Source organism: Populus nigra, chromosome 9 (assembly GCF_951802175.1).
Source record: "Populus nigra chromosome 9, ddPopNigr1.1, whole genome shotgun sequence".
Classification (NCBI taxonomy): Eukaryota; Viridiplantae; Streptophyta; class Magnoliopsida; order Malpighiales; family Salicaceae; genus Populus; species Populus nigra.
This window is the reverse complement of record NC_084860.1, coordinates 16216494-16226778: the sequence shown is the minus strand read 5'-3', so window position 1 is coordinate 16226778 and position 10285 is coordinate 16216494. Positions and strand designations below refer to the sequence as shown.

General features: G+C 34.1%; 2 protein-coding genes across 5 annotated transcripts; one reads left to right on the top strand and one right to left on the bottom strand.

Moving 5' to 3' along the window:
• Positions 1-2479: 2479 nt before the first annotated feature.
• On the top strand, positions 2480-4658 carry LOC133703182 (uncharacterized). The gene is made up of 2 exons (XM_062127636.1): positions 2480-2913; positions 3928-4658. The coding sequence occupies exon 2, from the start codon at positions 3945-3947 to the stop codon at positions 4389-4391; it is 447 nt and encodes a 148-aa protein (XP_061983620.1). The 5' UTR covers positions 2480-2913; positions 3928-3944; the 3' UTR covers positions 4392-4658.
• A 1112-nt stretch (positions 4659-5770) lies between these two features.
• On the bottom strand, positions 5771-9905 carry LOC133703181 (subtilisin-like serine-protease S). 4 transcript variants are annotated; one of them, XM_062127632.1, is made up of 11 exons: positions 9646-9905; positions 9458-9552; positions 9253-9350; positions 9009-9167; positions 8526-8637; positions 7915-8443; positions 7741-7835; positions 7404-7646; positions 7197-7311; positions 6870-7056; positions 5771-6727 (listed from the first exon to the last, which is right to left on the bottom strand). In XM_062127632.1, exons 1-11 carry the CDS (start codon positions 9727-9729, stop codon positions 6165-6167), a joined length of 2280 nt encoding a protein of 759 aa, XP_061983616.1. In that variant the 5' UTR covers positions 9730-9905; the 3' UTR covers positions 5771-6164. The 4 variants fall into 4 exon arrangements, with proteins under 4 accessions (XP_061983616.1, XP_061983618.1, XP_061983617.1 ...); XM_062127634.1 differs by having other exon boundaries at positions 9666-9905; XM_062127633.1 differs by having other exon boundaries at positions 9670-9905.
• Positions 9906-10285: the final 380 nt, after the last annotated feature.

Here is a 10285-nt window from a genome sequence, read left to right as displayed (position 1 = left end):
AAGTAAATGCTGGCTTTGTAAAATTGGTGTGTTTGTGGGCCCTGTGATAGCAATTGGAGGTAGTGTGGCAGGGCAACTTCCGTCTGGTAATGAGGGGTCTAGTATTAAATTAAAGCATGGTAAAGGTATTCCGGCTTGCAAATTTAATTTTAAATTAATATTTTTTAATTATTTTAATGTGAATGTTAAAAATAATTTTTTAAAAATAAAAATATATTATTTTAATATATTTTTAAATAAAAAAATATTTTAAAAAATATTCATTTCTCCGCTATCAATCACTCTAAATAAGAATATGTGAAAATGTTTACACGACAATCTTCATTAACTATTCAAATTACAGATTCTATGCTCCAGTGCTTTAGTCTCAGGGTGAAATAATGTTTTTTTAGGGTGGTTGTAGTTATTTTTTAAAATAAATTTTAATTTAAAATATATTAAAATAATTTTTTTTTATTTTTTTTAAAGTATTTTTAATATTAGTACATAAAAATGATCTGAAAATATCAAAAATATATTAATTTAAAAAAAAATCAATTTTTTTCAAAAATATTTTCCAACCATCACTTTACAATTAGTGTACTTTAGCCTTCACGTTTCAAACTTCTTGCAAGGTAAATTTAATCCTCAACTCTCAATTTAGAAAACAAAAATGATTATTGGGGATAAATTGGTTTTTTATTTTTCATTTTTCCTCTCCCCTCCTTGAATTATTAGGGATAAATTGACTTTAGAGGTTTATTTGTAATTTCATAAAGGTTTTTTTTTATCATTAATAGTAGGGCCTATTTCATTTTTTTAATTAATACCAATAATAATTATATAAAAAAGTACGGGCAGCAATTTATGGTGGTAAAAAATTGTCATTCCTAGGTGTTTTCCCAATCATTATGTTAGGACCTACCTCCCTGAGCGGCGAGTGTGGCGGAATTCTTTCTAGTTTTGGCTGTGATTGGCTTTTTCTTTTTTCTTTTTTTTTTTCCTCGAGTTTTGCATAAGGCTTTGTGAAATTTCACAACAGTCATTGAATTTGTTTTCTTTAAAATTTTATTTATATTTTTTTAATTGTTATTTTTTATTTAAATTAATTTATAAAATTAATTTTTTTTTCAACTTCATCTTCCATCAAGTTTTTTATATGTTAGATGTTTTTTATGATTTTATCTCTCTTCATTATATTTACTTATTATATTTTATTCTTATTTTTTTATTTTTTTTATTTTGACAAGTTTTTTAAATTGATATTCTTTTGCAATTTCATCATTCAACACTAAATTGAGTTTCTTGATTGAGCTCGGGTTTAGGATTTAACGAGTTGTAAATTTGAGAGATTAACCCGAGTTTAGGAAATTTGTCCGAGTTTATTTAAAAAAGAAAACAAAACTCATGTTTTTCAGTTTTATCATTTAACATTTAATTTAATTGGAGCTGAGATTTATTATTTATTTTTCTATTGAATTTTTTATTTATTTTGAAAACAACCTAGAGTTTTTTAGGTCTTTTTATTTATCGTTTGCTGTAATCTTTTTTTTAATTAAATTAAATGGATTACTTAACATTTTTTTAAAAAAATATATCGTCTAATATGCCACCATCTCCATTTCTTTTTACCTTTTTTAAGGTAAAAAAAAATACCAACCGGTTGCATAACGCATGCCACAAATGCTTTTGTTTTTTCTTTAAAATTTCATCCTTCATCATTTAATTTAATTAGAGAATGAGTTTCATTGTTATTATTATTATTATTATTATTATTGTAATGCCTTTTATAAGATTTTTAATTAAATGAACCCGGCTTATTAAGTCCAGTGAGATCAATGATCTGAATCTTGAATTTTTCTTTCTTCTTTAAAAACATTGTTATTGTCTTAAAATATTTTTTTTATGTTAGAAATAATTTGATCAAGACTAGCAGTAGTGCACGGGCCACTACTCTAGATTTACATGAGTCATTTTTTTGGTTTGTATATATTCTTCAATAATTTGTTTATTAGAATTTGGCTTATTAATTTGTTTTGGTTTGAATTTCATGAAAATACCATAATTTTATGGGCCAAATCACGGATTTCACATATTAAACATTGGTAATTCATATTGATTTAGTGTATCAATGTTTCAATATATATTTTTTAAAAGAATATATCATCTAATATATTATCTTCTTATTATCTTAAAAGCATTTCATGCAATATACATCAAATCTTTTATTTTACATTGTTTTTAAATTTTTTTAAGGTTATAAAAGAATCATCCCGTGGCAGGCAAAAATCTAGATTTATATCTAAAATTATTATCATAATTTTGTTCATCATTTCTAATACCCGAAATTTATGTATACACGAAGGGGGTGGTATTGTTTAACTTCAATGATCTTTCAATAAAATCAAAATATTTTAGAATCAATTCATAATAAAATAATACAAAACAGACTAAAAAATGAAGAATTTTTTTTCCTTACATCACCAACCATCCGTCCGTGGATGAGTTATTCAATGGCAAAAAACAGGATGGATGGTAATTAACAGTCAGCACAGACAAATAAAGAAGAACAAATCCCCCATGATTTCTTTCTTCACGAACGAACCAGCCTGCCTGGCTGGATCCATCCGTCCGTCCACCACTTGGGCCCTTTTTGGTCAACCGAGTGCTGGAGGGATAAGGTTTTTCACCGTTATTTGATTGTTAATACAAGTAGTAGATGGAAAAGTAAAGAAAAGTCGGAGCCTGTCTCTCCCATTTGTTCTTCAATACGGACAAACCATATAAGAAGCAGGCCATTGTAGAGGTTGTACTAGTACTAGCCCCTTTAAATAAACCTTTACGTTCTTTCTTTTGCTTTTGCGTTGTCCGTCTTGTCATAACAATATCAAACACACCCAACACCAGCTGAAACATCTTCTCTCGGCTTGAAAGGTAAAATATTTCTTTCTTCCTCTCTATTTGCAACCCTTTTTTTTTTTCCTTATTTGTGTATATGTTATTGATGAGTGTCACGGGGACCCAAAAATGGGTTACAACAATGAGGAAACCCTTTTTGTGAAATTCCTTTGTGGGTTTGATTTCAATTGAAAGGAGCAATTTTGACTGAAAAGGAGGGATCTTTTTATTGTGGGTTCTGGGTGTTCTTGTGTTTTTCTTCTTTATTTTTTTTTATGGGTGTTTGTTTTGATTTCATGTTGTATATTGTAAATTTTGATAATTTAAACTGTGGGTTTTGCGATTTACACTGGAAAGGTAATGGTTCTTGAAGCTTGTGAATTTTAGGTTTTGGTAATTGCTGTGAAGGGCAGTGATAATGGAAGTTAGACAGGAGTAGCCCCTTAGAAAGATTTAGGCTTAGATGTGTGTGTTGACACAATAGTACAATAAAAAATTGCAAATCTGAATGAGTTTTTCTTCCAAGAGTATGAGAGTTAGGTTTCAAGACGGAACAAGAGGTTTATGTTTTCGTGTGGGTACTAATATGGGAGTTTAGTAAATTAATCTTATCGATTTTCAGCTCGAAACAGGTGATATTTAATGTGAACTCTGGAAGGAAAGCAATTAGAAAGCTAAGATAGGTTAATGAGTGAGTGAGTTCTTATTTGGGTAAATCGAGCTAGTTTTCATGAATTGAGCAAGGGACTAGTTCATGAAAGAGACAAGGTCATTTGGATTCATGAGGTTAGTTTTTAAGTAATGCTTTTTATATCAACCTCTATGTTTGCCCCTGTATAATTATCACTTTCATAAGTAAATAAATTCAATACTGTTGATTTTATGAAAGCCCCTTTAAATGTTTATGGATGGTTCTTTTAGTGGCATAATCTACTATTTTGATACTTGTTTGATCTCTCCACGTATGGCCATGCAGTCTTGAAGCTTGCTTCAGCAGCATGCTATGTGCCTTTTTAATAAGTACGATAATTTATCTCTGAGATCTTGCAGAATTTGCTTATAAAGAAATGCAAAATCCAAGGATGGCGCCTTCATCTGAAATTCAAAATGCCAAGCCTCGTAAAAAGAAAGCTGGAGCCTCGAGAGCTTCCACGATTCAGTTGCAAGGGAATGATGTCAGAGAAGTCAAACAAGTGCGGGTACCTCTGTCTTTAAGACCAGGGCAGAAAGCCTTCAAAAAGAGCTCGAAGAAAGAAGGCTCTCCATTGTTCCAACAACCAGAGAGGTCGAACTCTGATTCACTGCCAGATTCCTCTGCCCCAGTAGATGAATACCGGCATCTAAGACACAGGTATTTGTTGTTGGAGGAAGATAGCTTTTCTGTGGGAGGAGCTTTGAGCAAGGTTGAGGACGAGGTCAAGACCCTTGAAGATGAGAAATTCGCGTTGCTAGACCAGCTTGTTGTTTTAGAAGGTTTGATTGATCCTTCAAAAGTGCAGCCCAACGGGTTCTAGTTACCTTCTACATGCTTTACCCGTTTGTTTTAATGATATCACTGATAGGCGCACTTGTACATTATCGTCAGTGCATGGTTTCAGAGTTAATTGCCAGAGTATGTTATTCTATCTGATTAATTTGCCAATGGCTGATGCTGAAAGACTACCATATAATTAGAACTGAATGTAGAAACAAGAATGAAATAGATGCTATCCTATACTGCTGTGATTTCTGAAGTCTTTTATGACTAATAAAGTCAATACTTGGATTTGATCTGTTTTTAAGGCATTATGTCTGTGATGTGGATGTTCCTATTTTCCTGATTTAATTTATTAAGCCTTCATTATTTATGGTGATTTCTCTTGAAGACCGCGTAGTTTGGGAAAGAAGATTATGTTATTGCTGGCTAGTTCTAATGAGATAAGAGACGTTTGTTTGTGGTCGACCACCAGAGCAATGCAGCATGATATTCAGGACCATGATTGAATTACAAAACAGGAGTAAGAAGGTTGCACTGAATTCACCTCCTTATAAAATATATTAAGTCTATTTTGTTATTGCGGTCTGATTATGCTTTTAAATTTTTTTAGCTTTAAATTAGTTTTTTTTGTGTGTTTTTTTATTGATTTAATATATTAATATTAAAAAAAATATTATTTAGATATATGAAAAAACATTTATTACACTTCTAAAGAGTCCTAATATCCGCATAAGGTAAACTCTCTGACAATTAACTATGAACTTTTATAGTGAATTTTTCTCGTTTTAATTTTTTTTATTTCAGCTTTAAATTGCCAAATTAGAAGTCAATTTAAGTCAATTTGTTTAGAAAATATGAGATTAAAAGACATAAGATCAAAGTGAAAAATATGAAGAAAATGAGTGGCTTTAGATAAGTTTGGGTGAAATAATCATTTTAGTCCCACACTTTTCCAATTATAATTATTCGGTCCTTTTAATTTTTAAAAATTAAAGACAGTCAATTTTAATTTTAAATTTTAAATTTTATTTTTTTAATTTTTTTATTCATGATTTGAAAGTGAAAAAAGAAACTGGCCGGATTTTAGCATTAGAGAAAGAAAATCATTGTTTACACCAATTAAGAACACAAAAAATGGTGATTTTGGTCTCAATAGATTCTTTTTTATGGAGAGAGTTTATCCTAGATGTTTTTTTTCCATGTCGGTCTAAGCTCGCAAACAATTTTGCTCAGATGGTCAGGTTGGCATTGTAAAAAGAAGGGAACGGAAAAGCAGTGAATAGCCTTATCTTTCTGGAAAATCAAAGACCTGGAATGAATGCCAATGCAATGGGGATTGAACAGATTCGTCTATCACTCTGTTTTACTTCAGTTACTTTTCCTATTAATTTTCACACAAAAAAGGTTCAATTCCAATTCCCCTGGAAGCCAAGCCAGCACTGTTCAAACTAGAAATTCTCAACTGTTATCAGTCATCAGGAATTACAAGATAACTATCACATGCCAATCTGATCAGGGTTCAATGCTATGTTGAAGGTTACATTGATAGGCCAAAGAAAATACACTGGAGAGACAAATAAAAACAGTAAATAAATATATAAAAAGAGCCAAAATTTGACTTTGTGCTTGTATATTCCATTTTATGTGCCCGGCTTAACAATCTTATCAATCATTCAATTGCTGCATGATCCAAGTATGTTATAGTAAGGGCCTGTAGACTTATGAACTCAAATATATTTCTGCAACTGTATTTGTGGAGGGTTGTCAGGATCTCCAGATTCCTAAGCTGATATGTACAAACTAAGCCAGGTTATCTCATCAAGCCCTTGGGGAAGGGTGCAGCCTGGACAACTAGGGGGCTGGTGACCCGTGCATCTCCACTCGTCCATGTCAAAAAACCAAACGCATAGCCCTTTGATGGAGCAGCCACCTTGAAATTCACCGTGAATTTGATCTTCTGGCCATATCTGTTGAAGATTAGTTGCTTTGGCACAACAGTAACATTGATTCCCACAGGATTAGACACTACAGCTTTATAAACACTTCTTGGTTTCCCAACATTTGTCACAGTTCGAGTAACTGAGAAGCTGTCTTTAAGATTTGGAACAGTGATGGAAGGATAATTCAGGCTGGAAGCTGTAGTAAATGTCTGATCACATGTGCTGTTATCTCTTGTGACCAGACGTAGTGATTTCTCATCATAACCAATTGAACAGAGAAAGGCTTTATAATCTATTGGATGGGCATCATAGATAAGGCCAGGATCAAGGACTCTTGTAGGGTCGACAAATCCTGATCCATAATCAAATGAATTGGCCCTTCTTCCTTCAGGGTCCACTCTGATGGGTTCGTCGTTCTTATCCAGGATGGTAGCTGCATTTTCCATTTGAAATCAGATTCTTGTTTAGAAAGGTTCTCGACAAAAGACCATTTTTTCCACTTCATCAATCTCACCTAGAGACCTTGAATAGGAAACATCAAGTTGATTATCAGAATGTTGGTATGATAAACTCACCAGTCGTCATGATTGCAGACTTGATAGCAGATGGAGACCAAGATGGATGGACTGCTTTGACCAAGGTAGCAATTCCTGTTATGTGTGGGCATGACATGGAAGTACCAGAAAGAATGTTAAATTGCATTCTCCCAGCTACTGGAGACCAGGCTGCAAGGATGTTCAGTCCAGGAGCTGCAACATCAGGCTACAAAGCGGTAGGATCACAAGGAAAGACGAAAAAACTTAGATTAATCATATATGAATCACGAAACAAGTTGAAAGAAATAATTTAAAAATGCCAGTAGGTATTCTCAAAAATCACTTGAACTCAAGTTGAAATGTTACCTTCAAAATTTCAGGGGTCAGGGAATTGGGTCCTTTGGAAGAAAATGAGGCAATACGGGGTGCTGGTTGAGAACCCAAAACTGTGTTTGCACGGGAAATTTTTGACATTGGTTTGCTGTTCACAATCAGAGTACCATGAATCAGAAAATTGGAGAAACTTGAAAGCTAAACACCCAGTCTCCATACTGATGAGGCAAAAAAACAAACCGTGTGTTATTTATATAGGATAGGATCTCCCTTCCTATCTCTTTTCCCACAATAGCTGAAGGAATGACAAAAGGGATGGCAACATCTTTATCTGCCTCATCAATAAGAACCATTCCAACTCCTCCAGCTTCTTTCACCACCTTGCTCTTTGCGAGCTTAGACTCACTTGAACCCTCAGCAATTCGACAGACAAGAACTTTGCCTCTGGCTATGGTACTGTTTAAAGAACTCTCCAAACAATAACTACAGGAACAAGCAGGAGAAGGAAAAATAAGTTAGATTTCTCCCATGTATTGAAATATAAATTTCACTCACTTTCAAGTACCTGTTGCATCACCTGGATTGATAAGGTGTGAAATATCCTGCATTGGCTTCAGAGGCAGAGATGATCCTTGCAGAGGCATTCATTCCAAAGAGACTCAGACTTTCCCCCTAATTTTCAGGATTGAGAACTAATAAGGCTCTGCCATTTACTGCAAACATTTTTCAATAAATGAAGAAATATTTTTACCGTGAATTTTGTGTCATTTCCTAAAACAATATCAGATGCAAAATCCCTATCCATTGAACTAGCACCAACCGTAATCATCCATGGGGCTAGGTTGGTTGCAGAACCACGGTCCCCTGCATTTCCAACTGAAGCAACTACTAATACTCCATGACTAGCAGCATGGAATGACCCAATGGAGATAGCATCCTTAAAATAATCTCCCTGGGGAGCATCAGGACCCAAGGACACGGACAAGAGATGAACCCCATCTCTGATTGCATCATCAAAGGCAGCCAGCAAGTCAACATCATAGCAACCTGAGTCCCAACAAGTCTTGTATACTGCAATTCTAGCCATTGGTGCACCACCTCTGGCCCCTCCAGCTGCCAACCCCTTATAATTCATATTTGTAACATAACGACCAGCAGCTGTCGAGGCTGTGTGACTGCCATGACCAGAGCTGTCCCTTGGAGATCGGAATGACACTATCCTGGCAGAATCTTCTTCAGCTTCATAGCCACTCATATAGTATCTTGCTCCAATCACTTTCCTATCAATAAATTTAGATCCCTCACTAATAAATTAATGTCCACGGAATCAATTATTGAATAAATTATTTAGCATGAATGAACCTGTTGCAAGATGAAGCATTGAATGCTTCTCCCGGTTCGCACTCCCCCCTCCATATGGCTGGCACCGGAGGCATATTAGCATCACTAAAACTTGGAGATTCAGGCCAAATTCCTGATCATAAGAATCAATCCAATTTTTTTAAAAAAAAATATATGCAACCAACTCAATGCCACACAAATGATCAAAGCATGAACAGTTACAGACGGTGCACTAATTTATAAATGTTACCTAAATCTAGAGTCAAACACAACGCTGAAATGGAGGAGTTCAAGAATTCCTTGAGCCATAAACAAACAAAGATGGAATTTCAGAATGAATCTCTAATATCAAGGACATCATTCAGCAAAAAGAAGGTATGTCAAGAAAATGTGTCTGTACATGCAGCAGCATTTAATCAAAACACACGGGCTCATGGGTATTCAATGAAGAACTAGTACACAGGGAAACTAGTTTTAATTTTTAAAGGCAAACAGTTCATTCACCAGTATCGATAAAACCAATGATAACATTGACTTGGTTCTTGGTTGAATGCCCTGGTATCTCCATGGTCTCTTCACCCAGTAACCCCATGAAATCCCATGAACGAGTGGTGTGCAACTTCCTTTTCAAATTGGGAAACACAGAGACTACTCCAGGCATCTCTGTCCAGAAAAACCAAAATGTTATTGTAAATCTCATTTTCATTCCAAAACAAAGCAATAAATTGCAGAAAAGTTACGAACTTACGAGCAATCTGAGAAGCTTGCTCATCAGTCAACTTAGCAGCAAAACCTCTGAAGCCATGTCTATAACTATAAAGGTGAGAGGCCTGTGCTTGCTCGATACTGTCAACAGAAAACCACATTAAACCAGTAGATTAAAAAAGAAAAAAAGAGAGAGAGGCAAAGCAACAAATGACATGAAAGTAATAAAAATAGCACAAAGGTTTTACCTTCCTCCATGAACAGAAGCAAGCATAAGATGATTTTGGCTCAAAACATCATCTGGGTCATCCCCACTTTTGCTTCCCATATAAACCACATAAACCTACAAATTCAAGAAACAAAACAAAACATCAAATAAAACCCACTTAGAAACCAGCGAGAGAAAACACATATCATATCAAGAATCAACACAAACCTTAGAAGAAAAACAAATACCAACTTGTGCTCCAAAAGCAGCAAGAAACAGACAGAAAATGCAACACCATCTCATAGAAGCCATCAACACAACAAGTATATGCCACCACTACTAGTTCTTGAAACAAGGAATAGTTGGTGGGGTGTATATATAAGAGCCAGCAAACAAGGAGGGAGAAAGACGAAAAATAATTAACTAAAAAGAAAAAACAGAAAGTGGGCAAGGGAGAGAATGTTCACACTTCACAAGAATGCAATGGAGTCCACCATCTTTATATATGCGTGAGACAAAAAAAAAAAAAAAAAAAAGCTTTGAAGACACAAACACCGATATAACGTGAAAATATCGAGTACAGTGTAGACCAACATTGGTGACCCATTTTGTGAATGGGGACATTGAGGATGTGAGAGGGAAAGATGAAAACAAATTTGTCCATAAATGCATGATAAAAATACTCAGCATATATATATATATATATATATATATATATATATATATATATATGAACTTCTCATCAATTCTCTATTTCGCATATGAATCTTCTAAATTCAACCAAATCGAAAAGATGAATTTACTTTTAACATAAAGGGAAGGTCTCGAAGATATCACTAGTGATCCATATCACTAGTGATCCATGACT